This window comes from Mesoplodon mirus, assembly GCF_964341445.2.
Source record: "Mesoplodon mirus genome assembly, chromosome: 8".
Classification (NCBI taxonomy): Eukaryota; Metazoa; Chordata; class Mammalia; order Artiodactyla; family Ziphiidae; genus Mesoplodon; species Mesoplodon mirus.
The window spans coordinates 65571807-65591262 of NC_138984.1; the positions used below are offsets into that span (position 1 = coordinate 65571807).

Below are 19456 nucleotides of genomic sequence, written 5' to 3' on the forward strand. Positions count from 1 at the left end.
TCTCAGGCTTGAATCCAGGGCTGACCCCCTCCCAACAACATCTTGTTCTTCCTTGCAGAGAACTGGAACTGTTCCAGAGGGTAGCACTCGGATCAGGACATGCCCATAAGCTTGAGGAAGGTATTGCTTACAAGAAGTGAGTCACTGCACCTCCATTCTTTAGATGGAAAACACTCAAGCCCCACTAAACAATGCCTGAATTTCTTGCTGGGCCAAAGGGGTTAGACTCTGTCATACAGTCTATACCCACCATTTTGCCCTCAAAGGGGGAGGTGGAGAGAAAAGGGATGAGGACAGGGAGGAAAAAGATAGGGAAGAAGTAGATGAGGAAGTGGAGGAAGAGATGGGGCTTTGATGTCCCATAGAAATGACAGTAGGAATAGGTTTTTTTCTATTCTGGAGGTCAGCAAACCATCTACTTTTCTCTGAGCTAGGCAAAATACTTATCAATTATTAGAAAATGGCAAAATGTGTTACACTCTTCCTAGGGATTTTGTAGGAAAACTGTAATGCTTAAAGTCTAACCAAGGAACTCAGCTAAACGAGGTTGATGTCAACAATAGGTGGTACTTATTTGAGTTAACTGGATTTTCTCTCCTCTTTAGAACTTTCTCTAACCGGTTCAGGCTAAAGAAGTCTCCTTTCTCTGAACTCTCGAGGCAGTTATGGCCTGTACGACTCATTTGGTAATTAATCATGTTCTACTGCCTTGTGTTATCGCCTATATAGTTTTCTTCAAGTGATAAACTTTTTTTTTTTTTTTTGCCGTCATTTATCTTTACGGCTGCCCTGTTCTTCAACTATTTAAATCTCTTGCTGTTAATCATCTGTCCAACCTTTCTGTCATCCCATCAATGTGAAAGCTGCACAGGGCAGGAACTATGTATCTCAAACTTCTTTGTGTCTTCCACAGCACCAATATTTTACACAGATCGGCCACGTTGGAAATGTGTGCTGCCTTGGTTAAATGTTATAAGCTTAATTTTTAAGAACTCTAATATTTTTGAAATCAGAAGTATCTATCATCCACTAAAGAATTCTATGAAGTTTGGGTGACAGGTTCAAGCGCACTTGTTGCATCTGGCAGTCTCAAACGTTTTTCCTCATTGCCGTTAGCATCCTCCCGGCGAAAGCGAGGATGCCTTACCTTGGAGAGCTCTTTCGGTCAGGTACTAAAGAGAGGATGCGGGGAAGAGGGCTGGGGCTGCGTAAGCGTTTTCCCGGCAGGAGAGACCCGGCAGGTCTGCGCGCCTCGGAGTGGGCAGAAGGAATGGACCTTTCGCACCTCTCAGGGATGTGCGAATTGGAGGATGCGAATTAGCCGGCGCTCGGGGCGCCTTGGAGATAAGCTCTTTATAAGTAGAGGCTCGCTGGGGCAGTTGTGGCTCCGGTTGACATTTTCCTTTCGCGCTCACAGACTTCTGCACGCTCGCGCTGCTCAGCGGGGCTGTGTTTTGCCCGGCACCGTCCTCCGGGGCACCCAGCGAGCAGGGTGTCGGGGCCGCGGAGGCAGAGGCGCACGCTCGGGGGCGCGGGTTAACTTGCGCACCTGGCACCTGCCACACGGCGAGAGCGCGGGCTGCCGAGCGGAGCGCCGCCACCGCCCCCTCACCCGGAGCGGCCCGAGGCTGAGCACGCTCCCGCGGGCCGGCCGCGCCGCGGAGAGAGTGGGTGGGCAGGCGAGGGAGGGGAAGGGAGAGGAAGGAGGGAGGGAGGGAGGGAGGGAGGGAGAGGGCGAAGCGCGTCCCCGCGGCGGGGGCGCGCTCTCGCGCGGGCTGCCGGGATCGCTCGCCGCCGCTGTGGTAATGTCCGCCATGTTGGCCATGGCGCAGGGAGCGGATCGGGCGGGCGAGCGGCGGATCTAGTGTGTGGAAGCGGCCGCGGGCGGCGGGGGGCTGTTTTCGGGCGGGGTGGGCGCCCATGCTGTGGCCGGGGGCAGTGAGGAGGAGGAGGAGGAGCGGGCCGGCCGCGCTGCACTGAGGAAGGAGGTGGAGGAGGCGGCGGGAGTCCTCCCCCCCTCCCCTCCCGCCCCGCCGCCGCCGCCCGGGCTGTTCCTGTAAGGCGGGGAGACAATGAGTAAACTCTCCTTCCGAGCGCGGGCGCTGGACGCCGCCAAACCGCTGCCTATCTACCGCGGCAAGGACATGCCTGATCTCAACGACTGCGTCTCCATCAACCGGGCCGTGCCCCAGATGCCCACCGGGATGGAGAAGGAGGAGGAATCGGTAGGGACTCGAGTGTTTATTACCCCCCCTTCCCTCCTCCCCCCTCCCCTTTGTCAGTCGGGCTTCGCCATTCACAGAGCGCTTTACGCTCGCTGGAGGGCGCCGCAGCCGCTCTAACGCATGGGACCCTACGCCGGCGGAGTAGCGTAAACCCTCTCGGCCGGCGCAGCGCCCGCCCGCGGCCGCCATGTTGTTGCGTCCCAGTGTTGTGATTAGCTCGCAGCGCCGCTTACGCTGCCGTAAGGGGGCCTTGCCGTAAGCGGCGGCCCGGAATGGCGCAGGGGATGTTCTGGCCGCACTTGGCGTACGGCCTCTGTTTACCTTTTTTTTTCTTCCCCAGGCGCGGGATGCGAGGGATCCTTTAGCTAGGGAAGATTTCCCCCCCACTTTTAGATTTAGTTTTGCATTGGGTTCTCTTTGAAATGACTTAACGGAAAGTAAAGCGTTTTCAAAACAAACATCATCTTCCTTCTAGCAAGGTAATCCTCGCTCCCCGGCCCGCGTTGGTGCAGCGGGATGGAGGTGGTGCAGCACTGCGGCGGGGGAGGGCGGGGGCCGCCACTACCAGCAGGATGTAGCGCTAGAAAGCCGCTGATCGGCTAGCTCCGCGGAGCGGAGCGAGTTCGTTCCGCCTGCCTAGCCGGGACTGCGCCCGCTCAGTGCGCGGCGTTAGAAAGGTACCGGGGATGTTCAGCTGCGAGCCGCCGGCGCTGCGCTGTCCTCGCGCCGCGTTCCGGAGAATTGTCATGTGTGTTTGGGGATGTCTTTTAGAAGTTGAGGACCTACTGCATCGAAATTGACAGCTGCATTTTTAAATAACAACAGCAGTTTAGGGCAAAAATGCTTTTTCCCCCTGATGGGTTAAATTTTGGATACGGTTGAATTTCACCCGGCTTGACAATGTTTATGACTCTGGAGTGGTGTTACTTGCGTGCGAAGTTCATAGTAACTGCAACCTCAAGAATTTCTTCAATGAACCTGTGGTCCCGCCTTATTGTCAACCCCGGGTGTGCGTGGATTGGTTCTCTTGCTCCTGTGACTGTCAAAAGAAGGCCTGAGGTTTCTGTGATTGGTTTTCTCTTTTGACTATTAATATTGCAGGAAATGCTTTTATGCTTTTGATTGGCTGCTCAAGTTGTGACCTCATTATATTACCCTGTTATTACTACTTTCTGCTGTGATTGAATCACGTTTCTCGGTGTTTGTTTTTGAAAGCCTTGCACTTGCCGTAGAAAAAGTATGTCCTTAATATCAGATGAACATTTAACTTTTTAAAAAGTAAGCAAGATGAAAACCCAACATTTATGCTGAAGGTTTAGAGCTAAGTCAAATGTGAAAATTCTGTTTTTAAATAAAATTTATTTCTAGCTTAGCTCAATTTTCCATGGGAAAGATAATTAAAATAAGAAATAGTAGGGCTTCCCTGGTGGCGCAGTGGTTGAGAGTCCGTCTGCCGATGCAGGGGACACGGGTTCGTGCCCCGGTCCGGGAAGATCCCACATGCCGCGGAGCGGCTGGGCCCGTGAGCCATGGCCGCTGAGCCTGCGCGTCCGGAGCCTGTGCTCCACAACGGGAGAGGCCACAACAGTGAGAGGCCCAAGTACCGCAAAAAAAAAAAAAAAGGAATAGTATGTACGAGAATTAATTTAATTGAGCTTTAAAAAACACAACTTGGGATTCCACAAAGTTACATTTCTATTAATGTTATTTCCCGAAAAGAAAGGTGGCTAATGAGTCTTTTTTTAAAAAATTATTTTATTTATTTATTTTTGGCTTATTTAATTTATTTATTTGTTGGGTCTTCGTTGCTGCACGGGGGCTTTCTGTAGTTGCCGCGAGCGGGGGCTACTCTTCGTTGCTGTGCGCGGGGTTCTCATTGCAGTGGCTTCTCTTGTTGAGGAGCACGGGCTCTAGGCGCGTGGGCTTCAGTAGTTTTGGCTCGCGGGCTTAGTTGCTCCGCGGCATGTGGGATCTTCCTGGACCAGCGATCAAACCCGTGTCCCCTGCATTGGCAGGCATATTCTTATCCACTGCGCCACCAGGGAATCTCATGAGTCTTAAAGTATCAATATTGTATGTAATTACTTGGACCCTATTATTTTGGTTTGGGAAGAACTTGAATCAAGAAACTTGTTCTAGAATGAATAGTTAACCCCTGGAAGATATATTACTTTTTGCAAACAGTGATTAGCAATGTACTTATTTATTGCTTTAGGTCCTTGGTCACATAGGTCTTGGTATTTTATCTTAATTTAGAAGAAAACTTGCAATTTAGTTCCTGTTTTAATGATGCATTAAAAATAAATGCTTAACCCCCTTACAGTTTTGTACTATAATACTAATCTTTTCAGTAAAATTTGTGATTTTCAATCTAGAGCATGGGTGCTAATTTTTATTATTTTCACTAGCCTGCTTCAACTGCCCAATTTTAGGTAAGAAGAAATCCAAATTCTGATAGAACTAGAGTTGAAACTCAGGACTTCTGACTCTTTGTCCTGTCTTTTCTGCTTCTTTAATGTTACAAGTGAAGGTTCTTAAAATCAAAACTAAACAAACTCTGACAGTTAAGATTTATAGTCTAGGGTCTTTTGCTTTCCATAATGTCCAGTTGGGGTGTTTTTTTTCTTTTTTAGTAGTGCATTGCCTTAACCACTCGACCACCTCGTCCCATTCGTTTTCTTTTTTAAAGTAACATATAGGTCAGAGGACTTGTGCTTTAATGAGTAACAGCCAATTCAGTTGTTCTGGTCTTATTTATAGGACCTATTAAACATAATTATTTGTTCTCTATATATTCTGCCTTGATAAACAGTTCTAAGCAGCAATAAAATATAAATTTCATGAATGTGTCACTTGAGTTGTGTTTCAATTTAACTTCCATTATCAAAATATTGTAATTAGTTCCTTTTATAAGTATATTCTTTTTAATCACACAACTTGTTAAAAAACAACAACAAAAACCTTGGCTTATGGGTTTATAGTTGTTGCTTGGCATTTCTAAATCATCCACAGTATGTCCTCTTCCTGCTTGGTTGGCAGAATAATTTGACTTCACTTTATGGGCTTCATGGATCCAGCGCCCCCATCTCCCTATCCCCACACCCCGGCCATAAAATGAAGGACTGTCTCTGTGTAGCTATTGGACTATTATTAGACTTTGTTTATGTAGTCATTAACTCAGTTTTGAGTTACATTTTGATAATACCTAGGTGAGGTGGTCTAGGTGTCCTTTGGCACTGGAGCACTCTGTCATTGCTGGCCATATCATTCTCTTAGTTCTTCTCTTTTGGACACGAAAGCATACTTCTTTTCTTTCCTTTCCATATTTTCATTGTATTTGCCTAAGGTCTGCCAGTTGGCATCCTCTCATAACTCAGTGTCTCTGGTGCTCCTCATGGCACTTGGTCTGGGTCAGATACTTTAGGGTTACCTAGAATCTAAACAACCAGAAAGATCAGGTGATTGGTATTCTGCTATCTCCCCAGGAGTGTTGTATAGTGATAGCTGATGATTTTAATAATATCTACCATTTTTTGAACACTTGTTGAGCTGCAGGTACGGTGCTAAGAACTTTACATATATTATTCCATTTAATCCTCTTTCAAATCAACTTTTTGAGGTATAATCTGTATAAAATAAAACAGACCCATTTAAAGCATAGGGTTTAAAGAGTTCTGACAAATGTGTACACCCGTGGAAACATCATCACAATCAAGATATAGGAACATATCAAATATCCTAAAAGTTCCCTTTTGCTTCTTTGCAAGTCTGTCCCTCCAGTAGTTCTAAGCCTTCTTTCACTACAGATTAGTTTTGTCTTTTTTTAGAATTAAATATAAATAGAATCATACATACTTTTTTATGTCTGGCTTCTTTTGCTTAGTGTGACGCATTAAAGATTCATTCCTGTTAGGTATATTAGTCTATATACTGAATGCTGAATAACATTTCAGTGAATTGATATACTATAATATATTCATCCATCCGTCTGTTGTTGGATGTTTGAGTTATTTCTAGTTTTTGGTTTTCATTTAATCTTTGTAACAGCCCTAAATTTCTCACTGCTGGTAACTGACAGGGCTAGAGCTCAAACTCTTGCCCTTTAATGTAACAAAAACCCATTCTCATAACCACGGTGCTTCGTATTGACTTCTTACAGAACTCCGAATTATCTTCTGAACTCTTATTAAGTTCATTATAGTTTCTGTGAGTAATTTTAACCTTTTATAATTATGGGAACTTTAAAAAGTGATATTGATTTTATTGGAATATTGAATTATTAAGAAGTGTAGTTTTTATCACTTAACTGTGTCTGACTTTTGCTCTAGGCCTTTCAGATTTTTTTTTGCTTAGAAGTCTGTCAACTTTGCTTCTCCGTATATTGGCATCATTATGTTTGAGTGTTTATGGTATCTTAAGTATGTAAGAAATTTGTGGTAAACTATCCTATTTTATTTTTTAGATTTTCTCCTAATAGAATGTAATCTCTGTAAGGGCAAGGATCTTTGCATGTTTTGTTCATTAATATACTCCAGTTGCCCAGAACTGTGCCTTAACACGTAACATATGCTTGATAAATGTTTGTTGAGTGTTGGATGAGCTTCTACTTCTATACCAAGAGCTATGTTTTTGTGAAACTCTAGCTCTGTGTGTGTGTATGTGTATAATTCATTAGCAGAATTTGGTAAATTATTCTTCCAGATACTCTTTTTGGTTTCTTACTTTGGAACTATGTATACTTAAATACTAAATCTTTTTATTTCTTCTTGAGTCAGAGGCCTCTTTTAATGCAGAATTTCTTACGCAGAGTATGGCTGCAGTATTGGTCTTTATCTTGCGTTAATTATTCCTCTCATAGCTGTATGTAGCTTTGCGTAAAATACCTCTTCGCATTAGAGTGAGCCAAAATCTACATGAAGTATGTGATTCTGCTTGTTTTTAAAATAAAAGACCATGATTGATTTGGATTGCCATTTCTCTGCTCATGTTAGTTGCCTGATTTTTGTCATTATCTTAATATTTTAAGTGATATTTTGAATGATAGGGTCAGAATATATTCAGTCTTTCTACCATTTCAAAGTTATATTTGGTACTAATATATTTCATGTTTCATAATAGAAGGGTTCTAGGATATAAAATACAGTTTTGTAGATTGATATTGTAAAAACATTACACATTTATTATTTCATCAAAAGCAAATATTGGCCAGGTATCGTATAAGTGCCAGGCTTTATCCAAATAAGATATTGGAAAACTCTTTAAAGGGGTTTGAATATCAAAAGTATTGTAAAGCTGTGTGCTGAAGTGTTGTTAGGATTAAAAGAAGCATACGATACAGATCTTGGCTTCAGGGAACTTAAATGAGTCATTGGGGACTTAAATGAGTCATTGGGGTCAAAAACATATCTTGAAAGTTAGCAAAAAACTACCAGGTTAAGTCAACCTGACAGACATTTAAAAGAGCATTAGAAAAAGTTAGATGTCAATATAGTTGATAGGAATAAGAGTAAACTGTTGCTGGAATGTATAGAGAAGTCTTCTTGGAAAGAAATTTAGTGATTTGGGCTTTCAGGTTTGATTTTATAGTGTATGTTGAAGCAAATACTTGAGTACAGGAATATTTAAAGCAAGTTCCATGGATGTTAAGTAGACTAAAGGAAGTTTCTTCCATGTTATATTTTTAATCTATCCTTGTTTATTCTTTTTCCCGCGCTGATAGAAACTTCAGGACGGTAACACTCTGTTATTTCTGAGCACAGTATTCTCTTAGCTCTTTCTCCTTTATTTGGACATGCAGATGGCTTCACTTCTTTTCTTCCCCTTCCTTTGTTCCCTGCTATATCTTCAGCACTAGAAACTGTTTAGAACATAGACAGCACTATGTAAATATTTGGTGAATGAATGAATAAAAGTTGGGATGGAGATTAGAATTTTGAAAGAGGAGAATTATACCAGATTTTAGATAGTTTTAAATGTTAGGTCCAGGAGTTTGTAGAAAGGTGTAGAACAAAGTATTGAGGTGTAAGTATGAAGTCTATTTCTAGTTTTGGTTCTGTCCTTAAGTGGCCATATGATCGGGGAAAGTTTGCCTGCCTTCTCTGAGCCTCACGTCGATCATCACTACCATCACAGCTACCATTTATTGAGTGTATGTTAGTGAGTGTGTTGAGCATGTGCCAGGCACTTTATTAAACTCAGTAGGTGATTTAGAGCTCATTATAATGGTAGGATGTGTAGGTGCTCTTATCTCTTTTCCAGAAGAAGAAACTGAAGCTTTAGAAATTAAGCAACTTGCCCAAGGTCACCCCTACCTATACCAGAACATGGGAGAGCCAGTATTTTAACTCATGCCCTGTGGGTGATTGACTCCAGTGCTCTCATCTTCACCATTGCTTCATCTGTAAAATGAGTGGGTTGAGAACTAGATGATATCTAAAGTTCATTACGTCTCTTCTGTCCAATCATTTATTAGCCCATGGGCACGGAGGAGTCTTTTCATCTCAGGGAATGATGTTATGAAAGAAACTTTGTGGAGAATGCCTTTTGTAAACATGTTCCTTTTTTAAAAAATGTAAAGGAATGGTTTATCTGTGGTCTTAAGTTTAGATTTCTTATGCATCAGTTCTTTAAAAATGAGGGCTAGGGCTTCCCTGGTGGCGCAGTGGTTGAGAATCTGCCTGCCAATGCAGGGGACACGGGTTCGAGCCCTGGTCTGGGAAGGTCCCACATGCCGCGGAGCAACTGGGCCCGTGAGCCACAATTACTGAGCCTGCGCGTCTGGAGCCTGTGCTCCATAACAAGAGAAGCCGCGATAGCGAGAGGCCTGCGCACCGCGATGAAGAGTGGCCCCCGCTTGCCACAACTAGAGAAAGCCCTCGCACGGAAACGAAGACCCAACACAGCCATAAATAAATAAATTTAAAACTCTTAAAAAAAAATGAGGCCTAAAGATATTTGACATGTGGGACCATTAGGTTGGTTTCAAGTAACAGAAGCCAAATTTGATTTCTTTAAGGTTCCTGGGGGTTGTCTCACAGACACCAAGGAAGGGTTGAACAGTCAAGGCTTGGCTAGCCAGGAACCAGGGCAGCTGTGGACCCTTCAGCAGCAACTGACCTTAATATCACTCAATTCTAGTAATTCTCGACTTTTGAGAAGTAGTATAGGGTAGTGGTTAAGTGCATGTATTCTGGAGCCAGACTCTATGCGTTTGAGTCCTCGGGAGGATTAATTTCATCTGTAAAATTTCATGGGGATTGTTGGGAAGATGAATTGTAGTGTGCTTGGAGTAGTTTGTGACATGCAGCAAGCATTCAATAAATATTAGCTATTATCATCACTGTTGTATTTCTTTTAGCTTCAAACTCCAGATTCCTTGCATAGCTCTAATCCAGAGGGCAGACTTTGGGGGAAATACCAAGAAGTAAGGGATGGAGACAGTGATCAGTTCTCTGATGACGCATTCTGAAGATGGGCATTAGGATAATCTCCTAAATCTCTGTCTGTTGAGATGTGGTTATCTTATATCAGAGTTTTAAACAAGTATCAAGATCAATGTCAGACACTTCTGAAGGCAAGAATTTTATAAAGTTACACTAAGGAATCCATTGAAATAATGCCCAGTTCATCTGTCAGAAGATGACTTTCATGTGCTTGAATGTTGTGTTTAACCACATTGTATTAAAGTTTCACACTATATCATGCAAAACAAACAAACCAACAAAGAAACAAAAACAAAGCCCTCCAGATTCCTGAGATAGAGGACATTATTGATTTAGCTTGTATCAGGTATCTATCTACTTCTAAGTCAAGGAACAGGGGAAGTTAGTATACAAGTGCTGTTAAGGGCTACCCTCCTGGGAATGGGGCTTAGCTAGGGAGCTGCCCTGAGAGACCTACTACTGGTGGATATATAGCATCATTATTAGAAGTTACGAAGTTAGATTGGTTTAATCCGTGGTTTGACCAAAGGTGAATGTGTATACTTAGTTGTGTTTTTGCAAACCTCAAATTTGTAAGGTGTTCTAAGGAGATTAGAATTTTTTTTTCCCCCTCCGGTACGCGGGCCTCTCACTGTTGTGGCCTCTCCTGTTGCGGAGCACAGGCTCCGGACACGCAGGCTCAGCGGCCATGGCTCACGGGCCCAGCCGCTCCGCGGCATGTGGGATCCTTCCGGACCGGGGCACGAACCCACATCCCCTGCATCAGCAGGCGGACCCTCAACCACTGCGCCACCAGGGAAGTCCGTGTATTATGTTTTTTAATGAAACTTGAATTAAGGACTATAGAAGAAGTCTCCAAAATCCTTTTAAAGAAAGCAAATGTTCCACACTTACTAATATTCAGAGCAGTAAGGGATGAAATTTTCTGTGACTTCAAATAAATTATTTAACCTTCCTGGCCCTTAGTTTCGTCATTTGTGAAATAGAATTGGACTGAGAATTGGACTGAGTGATCTTTAAAGTACCTTTGGCTCTAAAAATTACTTTCATCTTTGAATTCACATGTCTACTTACTGGGCATATTGTACAGAATGTAAATCAGATGAAAAGAACTAATAAATGAGAGACAGTATTAGGAAGATATTAATAGGTAAAATTTAACTCTTTAACACTATTGGAATGCTGTCTATTTGGTTTAGGGTTCTTTTTTTATGAGGATCAGTTACATTTATCCAGTATCTTGTACTGTTTTTTCCTAGAGATCAAGAGAGCAGTCCACTCTGTGTGTTTTGGGTATGATCAGTTCCCTTGCTTTCATGAAATTTTCTTTCACTACTATTACTCATTGCTATAAATGTTTTGAATTTTGGTATACTTATAGCTCATAACATGAGTTTATTTTAGTTTTCTAATATCTCATGTTTTTCACTTGAGGGGTGTGTGTGTATGGGTACGGATATAGCATGACAGAGTAAGTACATGTGAGAGAATAGACATTTATTTTCTCACGTAGACCAGATGCCTTAAGGATGCTTTCATGTCTTTGTTTTATTCAGCACAGGCTGGATACCTACCCAGGCACTTATGTGATAGAAAGTTTGTAATACAGACATTGACCATGATCCTGGCACTGGGATTGAGTTTGATTGTATTACTAAATATACAGCTGGGCATCTTATTTCATTTTAAGTAGAGGTGAAGTAGAGAAATAGTAATGGAAGCATAGGGAACAGCATGAGGAGGAAAGGATGATAGGTAGGAATGAGCCATGAAGCGGACCCATGTAGGTAGCAGAAGGTCCGTTATAATTATTTGATTTTTATCTTAAAACCGATTTTTTGCCTTGTCTACACTTAAATGGAACAGAACTTCAGATGTGCCTATTTCATTATGCAGTACTGTTCTTTGTGGGATTAATACTGGAGGAAGAGGGCAGTCACTTCCAGATTCTCCCTACCACCATTTCCTTATATCTGCTTTTAGGTTTCTTTTTTCTCATCAGCTAGTTTTACTGTGCAGAGGAACGCAGAGTGGAAGAGTCTGCCTGTCTGTTAGCTCTCTAACTCACATCCGTATCTTTGCTTTTCACTTTCTTACCTCCTTTTTTGTCGTGGTTGGCAGAAGAGCATGAGATTGTTGGTTGGGGAGTTGACAAGCAGCCCTAAATTGTACAGCTAATTTGATGAAGTTGTTGGAACTTTGAAATTGTGACATAGGTTTCAATTTTGGCTTCTATCACTTTCCCTCTGGGCAAGATACATTACTTTATCTCTTTAAGTCACATTTCTTCATACGTTTAATGAGAAGTATCTCAAAAGGTAATTTTAAAGATTAACTTTTTTGTAAAGACTTAAGTCAGTGCCTTATACAGATGACTGCTATTTTTTAATTATTAAAGACGATTTTCAGTTATACAGGATAATAAATGTGAAGGAATATAGAAGAGTAAAATATACAGAGTATCTTCATACATTACTCTGTGGTGTGGTTTCACGTTTTTTCTCCTGCCAGTTAAATATATTTTTACAGCTTTCAAAAATTAGCAAATCAGTATGTATATTTTGCTCCTTCCATCTTTGTTTCCTGGCAGAGCAGTTAACAATCAAATTGATTAAAAAAATGAAAGTCTTTAAAAATTAGCAGCCAAGAGGACTAAATCTTCAGCTAATTCTGAGAGTAATAATTGAATCCTGAATAATTGCTAGTTAAATATTGTATTTGTTTTTAGAAGTTACTATTTTTTTTAGACAGATTAGTCATGGAGGAAACTCATGGAGATTTTAGTGATGAAAATCTGTTCAGTGGGAGGTGTACACTAGAGAATGAATGATGAGAGATATTCTAATATACCAACAAACCCTTGGATGAACACCTAAGTTTGGGAACTTTGGAAAGCAGGCTACTGAAGAGGGTAATCTTGGCATTTGTTTGATCCTTGAGATGTTTCTAAACTGGGACATTTTTGACATTCAGTTCGTAGCTGGTTGAACGGACTGTCACAGGCATACCAGGATGTTTGTTACATCAGTCTTCTGCCCATTAATTCCTGGTAGCATTCCAATTGGAATAACCTCCAAATGTTCCCTCCCTCAAGTTTTCCCAGTGTGGACTATTGCAGTTGATTTGAGAACCATTATTCAAAGCTTCTTAAATTTTTTTGTGACTTGGACTCCTTTGGCAGTCCGTTGAAACTCCTCAGAATGATGTTTTAAATGCATAAAATCCACTAAACTAGTTATATTGAAATAAGTTATCAAAGTATTAAGACAACTTTTAATTTACGTGCTTTATTAACCCATTAATAATAGGATCTAGAGTTGGGTCTGATTATCTTTTCGAAGTAATGGTAAGTATAAATATTTTGACAAGTGCAACTATGTAACATGACAATGAAAAGGTTTGTGATTTCTGTTGCATTGCTAGGTCACAAGTATTGCTAATACTACTGTGGTCTGTCGCCTATGTTAATAATTGAAGGAAATGGTAAATTTGTTAGAAGTTAGTGAAATTAGAGAAATGATTATTTTCTCACCCAAGTTCATGGGCCCCTCAATGCTTTCTGTGGATGTTTTGGGGAATATGACCAGAGGTTCAGAACCCCTCAAGAGTTTCTGTAGCCTAAATGGCAGTTCTATTTCTGTGTCAATCCTCGTCCCCAAAATATAGTCAGGCTACGGATTTTATCCCCATCATTATAAAGGAGATGCTACTATAAACAGAATTTTTTTTCATGTTTAAGACGTTTTCTAGCTTTTTAAAATTGAAAAATAATAGGCCCACATGATTTAAAAATAAAAACCTTATAGCAGAAACTAACATACATAAAAAGTAAGTGTCCTTCCCTACGTCCCCACACACTCTACAGAGGCAGCTATTGGTAGCATTGTGTGCATGTGCATGCGTTAGAAAATTTCTAAACAAATGCTTTTTACTTGGTAAAGTGGACACATTTTTCTCTTGTATTCATTTTATAAGTGAGTAATGTGTGACCTTAGAGTTAATTTCTTTTTTTTTTAAATTAATTAATTAATTAATTAATTTTTGGCTATGTTGGATCTTCATTTCTGTGCAAGGGCTTTCTCTAGTTGCAGAGAGCGGGGGCCACTCTTCATCGCGGTGCGCGGGCCTCTCACTGTCGCGGCCTCTCTTGTTGTGGAGCACAAGCTCCAGACGCGCAGGCTCAGTAGTTGTGGCTCACGGGCCTAGCTGCTCCGCGGCATGTGGGATCCTCTCAGACCAGGGCTCGAACCCGTGTCCCCTGCATTAGCAGGCAGATGCTCAACCACTGCACCACCAGGGAAGCCCTAGAGTTAATTTCTTAATCTAGAGTCACAAAGTCAGGTAATTTTGATTTTTAATTTCTTCTCCTTAAAATCTTTCAGGAATTGAGAATTGACATATTGTAGTTTTCTGTTGGTTTGTTTGGAGTTTGGTTATCAAACCTTAACTTGTTATTCCCATGTGGGAATTTGGTTGTTAGTAAGCCTTGCATTGTACATAGTAAGACTTTTATTTGTTTTCCTATATATAAAGTATGTTAAAGTCAGATTAACTATTGATTAAGTAACTTGTCAGTGTGTGTTTTCTCTAACAATTATTTACAGTTTTGAATAGCATCCTAGGTCAGAAGAGCAACAATAGGATACCCTTTTGAAGAAAGCTGTCTCATTTCAGGTATCACTTCGGTAAGGTGGATCTTTTGTACAGATTGCACCCTGTCAGACTTTCACTGTAGTCGTCTGTGATGTTTATTCACTTAGTAAATAGCTCCATGGACACAGGAACTGTGTGTGTGTTACCTTTGTGTTGATCATCCAATACAGTGAATGACATATGGCAGTTGCTCACTAAATATTTGCCGACAGAATGAACAACGTCTGCTTTGTACTTGAGATACAGAAAGGGATAAGATGGGGCTTCCCTGGTGGCGCAGTGGTTGAGAATCTGCCTGCCAATGCAGGGGACAGGGGTTCGAGCCCTGGTCTGGGAAGGTCCCACATGCTGCGGAGCAACTAGGCCCGTGAGCCACAACTACTGAGCCTGCGCGTCTGGAGCCTGTGCTCCGCAACAAGAGAGGCCGTGACAGTGAGAGGCCCGTGCACCGCAATGAAGAGTGGCCCCCGCTTGCCGCAACTAGAGAAAGCCCTCGCACAGAAACGAAGACCCAACACAGCCAAAAATAAAATAAATAAATAAAATTTAAAGTGTTTCTTATATCCCTTAATAAACCTACACATATACTGGTTAACAGCTGGAAAGAGATTGAAATAAATATATTTATATTAAAAAAAAAAAAAACCATGAGATATCACCTCGCACACATTGGGATGGCTATTAAAAAAAAAAAAAAAAAGAAAGAAAGAAAGGGATAAGATGTGCTACCTGTCTTCAGCTTGTAGTTCCACCGAAAAGAGTACACAGATAACTCCATGTGAGGTTTAGTGTGTTATGCGGAAGATAAAAATGATATTGTGGAAATTTGTGTCACAAGGGACATGATTTGAATTGGAGTAGTATATATGAATTTAAGTAGTAGCTAATTGAGTATAATACATTATTTAAGTAATTTTTACAAATTAGTTTTGAAATTATTTCCATATGCCAGAATGCCATGAGTTTTTAAAGATTCATGTCATTACTTTTCATATTGAGAAGTGTGTGACGTCCAGGAGAGTTGTTAGAGGGTTGAAAGAATTTTTGTGGTCTCATGTAAGTTCACCTCTTAGGACAGGCAAACTCGTGTTAAGAATAGTGGCTGTCTAAAGAGTTCTGGGGAAAAGGAAACTTTGTGTTATGGAGAATGGCCTAAAGAAACAGTGCTGCTTGATTATTACACACACAGTGTACAGATTTACTTATTTTGGTTTAAAGCACAGGGGCCACTTTCCATAAAGAAAGTACTATACTAGGAAGAAGATTGTCTATACATTATAGGTGCTTTGATAAATAGTAGTTACCCTTCAGCCTTATTTGAAATAGCTCAACCATCTTAGCAGAATTCATCAGGGCTTTCAAAATACCTCAAGAAAAAAAAAATACAAAAGGTTTAGGTCAGTGATTTTCAAATTTCAGCATGCCTCAGAATCACCTGGGACACTGATCAACTGGGCTCCATTCCCAGAGTGTAGGGTTCAGGAGGTGGAAAATGGGGCCCACGGAATTTGCATTATTAACAATTCCCAGGTGATCCTAATGCTGCTTGTCCAGTGACCCCACTTTGAGAACCACCAGTTTAAGAGGGAGAATAGTTGTTCTCATCTTGGCCACACATCACATTATCTGGGATGCTTTTGTAAAGCACAGGTGTAGGCTTTCCCCTAGGTTTACCAATCAAATCACAATTTATGGGTGATTCTGATTCTAGATAGGAAAAAAGGATTAGTATCTGTGCCTATGATCCCTGCCTGTCTGCCTTGCCATTTTACCACTCCTTTCAGGGTTTCTTCTCTTGTGCTCTCATTCATTGGCTTTCAGACTTTTTTGACTGTAACTGTGTGTGTCTGTGTGTGTGTGTACCCCAAATAAAGTACAGCTTGACACACGCATACTAATACACAGTCAGTTTTTATTTTTTGTAGTAGTTATGTTCTATAAAGTTGCCATGTACAATGAAGTAGCGAATATTGAACCATTGCTCCTCGACGCCTTTTAGCCTCTGGTCACAATATTTCATCAAGCAATCAATGCATAACCTTGCATTATATATGTTTCTGTTAAAGATACTTTTATGTGTTGTTGATTTATTGACATTGAACTCAGAGCCAGCAGCACTATAGCTCATGCCTGAATGAAGCTTGTCTAACACATATTTTCTCTGTAAGGAACATTACAGCCTTCTCCTGCTTAGAAACATTAGACAGCACCTCACTGTATTTGGGGGAGAGGCGCGTAAACAATGATATCATCAAAAAACCCCACAGAAATGTGAAAAGCATGGCACTAAACAGAATGTTAAAAGGACACGTGTTTACAGTATGAGAGCTGAAGCAGGAAGTCAGAGCATTGCCTTGTTTGACCTCAGCTGGGAGCCTGTGGACCAGTGGGGCGACTCAAATTCTTTGCCACTCTGCACATTTTGTGAATGACTGTGAAATCAAAGTATTGATTTTGGGGTCACAGATAAACTTTAACTAGTAGGTGAATTTGCAAGCATGGAATTTGTGAGCCAGTGAGGATTGGCTGTACATATTTTTTCCCTTTTCATTTCTGTTTTGTTAAATGAGCTACTCTGTTGATTTCATTTCGTGATTCACTAGTGGTTCAACCCACGGTTTGAAAAACACTACTCTAACTCAGCAACAGAGATTAGGTATTATTTACTCCTTATGTAATGATAAAATAGTAAGTGATATTAAACTCTCCATGTGTACACACACACTCTCTTCGTTCATTTAGAGACCATAGGGTTTAATCTTGATAATAGGGAGCTAGGCTTTTGGAGGTACATCATCAGGTTTGTCTTTGTAAAAGGTCAGTATTGTCAGATGGATCGTGGAGGGCGGCACATGGGTGGTAGCAGCAGTGGCAGAAGACTAGAGACAAAGCTAGCTATGAGGCCAGTGCACTGGAAATGGGATTTCTAGCTGCGTGTTTTCAACAGATTTGAGGAGTAAAAACAATTTCGATGCCTCGTGAATTAAGAGATTTCAGTTGTCTTAATTTTTATCAGGGTTTCTTAACTAATGTCTCTGGTACCTAGATAGACTTAATGGAGTCTGAGAACTTATTGAATTTTTTTTTTAACCACAGTTTTATATGTATGTCTCCTCCTTCTCTCCAATCACCAGGTTATAATAGACTAAATGACTCAGAGGAGGTTAAGAATCTCTTTTTAGTAGATAATACAGATTTTTTTCATTGTTAAGCCTCATTTTATATGAATCACAAAGTTCTAAATATTCTGAGATGTCTAAGGAGGTATTTAAAAAGCCCTATATTGAGTTTATACTGTTGTGAAATGCAGAATTTTATTCACGGATTCTTGGAGTTTTTACATGGAAACCCGTCATTGAAGAATATAAAAATGTATTGATTACAAAGGAAGAATCTTTGTTTTAAGCACTAAAGCAAAATGTATTGTTTGCCTGTATTGCAGTGGAATTGTGTTTAGAAACAATGACATAATTAAGAGTTGCCTAACTTGTTCACTTTCTACTGTTAGGACATTAATACAGCACAGTAAGGTACTCATTCTGTAGATCCAATTTTTTCATCCAAATGGATATCTAATTGTACAAACACCATTTTTTTTTTTTTTTTTTTTTTTTTTTTTTTTTGCTGTACGCGGGCCTCTCACTGCTGTGGCCTCTCCCGTTGCGGAGCACAGGCTCCGGACACACAGGCTCCGCGGCCATGGCTCGCGGGCCCAGCCGCTCCGCGGCATGTGGGATCTTCCGGGATCGGGGCACGAACCCGTGTCCCCTGCATCGGCAGGCGGACTCTCAACCACTGCGCCACCAGGGAAGCCCCAAACACCATTTTTTAAGAAATTATTTCTCCCTGGTTTGAGATGCGACTTTCCTCATATTTGAATTTTTTTAGGCATTTGGGTTTATTTCTTAACATTCTATTTTGTTTCATTGTGCACAAAGTTTATTGTCTTAATCGTTAATCATTTCATTATCTTTATATTTTTATCATTTAAAAAAAATCTGATAGGGCTAGTCACTTCTCCCATTCTTTTTTTTTTTTTTTTTTTTTTTTTGCGGTATGTGGGCCTCTCACTGTTGTGGCCTCTCCCGTTGCGGAGCACAGCCTCTGGACGCGCAGGCCCAATGGCCATGGCTCACGGGCCCAGCCGCTCCGTGGCATGTGGGATCTTCCCGGACCGGGGCACGAACCCGTGTCCCCTGCATCGGCAGGCAGACTCTCAACCACTGCGCCACCCGGGAAGCCCACTTCTCCCATTCTTATTGCTCTCCTTTTGCAGAGTGTTTCTTATCATTGTTGCTTATTTTTCTGTATGAATTTATAATTATTTTGTCTAACTCCAGAAAAAAAATGTTGGTGTTTTTATTGGAATTCGCCATACATTTATAAATTAGCTTGTAGGGAACTGACATCTTTGTGATGTTGACCTCCTATCCAGGAACATGGTTTGTCGCTTCATTTGTTGAAGTCTACTTGATTATCATTCAGGAGCATCTTTCTTATATTGGTTTTGTGCATTTTTGGTTAAGCTTATTCCTAGGAATTTTATCTCTTTGGTTGCTGTTGTAAATCTAATCTCCTTTTCCATTATACCATATAACTTGTTATTGCTTGTGTTTTAAAAAGCTGTTGACTTCTATATGTTAATTTTATATCCTGTGACTTTATTATTTAATTGTTGGTACTTGTTTTTGAATTGCTTCTCTTGGGTTATTGAAATATAGATATCATATCACTTGCTTATAGAGGTAGTTTACCTCTGCTTTTCCAAATAGTATACCTCTAATTGCCAGATAGAAGGAGATGCATAGGGCAAGGTGTGGGGAGAGGGACAGGGAGTGTCCATGTCTTTGCTGAGAGTGCCATTCTCCCAGCACCTCCATGTGTTCACCAACCTGGAAGATCTCTGAACCCAGTCCTTTTGGGTTTTTTTATGGAGGCTTCATTACGTAGACACGATTGATTAAATCATTGGCCATTGGTAATTGATCTACATTCTGCCGCTCCTCTCCCTTGCCCAGAGGTCAGGGGAGTGGGTCTGAAAGTTCCAACCCTCTAATGATGTGATTGGTCCTCCTGGCAACCAGCTCCCATCCTTAGGTGCTTTCCAAATGTCACTTCATTAACATAAACTCAGTG

General features: G+C 41.2%; 1 protein-coding gene across 1 annotated transcript in view; it reads left to right on the forward strand.

The window, feature by feature from the left end:
- The first annotated feature begins 1785 nt into the window (after positions 1–1785).
- Positions 1786–19456, forward strand: part of EPC2 (enhancer of polycomb homolog 2) — a 108389-nt gene continuing 90718 nt past the window's right edge. Inside the window, exon 1 of the mRNA XM_082630260.1 lies at positions 1786–2225. Within this exon, the coding sequence (XP_082486386.1) occupies positions 2073–2225 (153 nt within the window). The 5' untranslated portion in view covers positions 1786–2072. The remainder of the gene's footprint in view (positions 2226–19456) is intronic.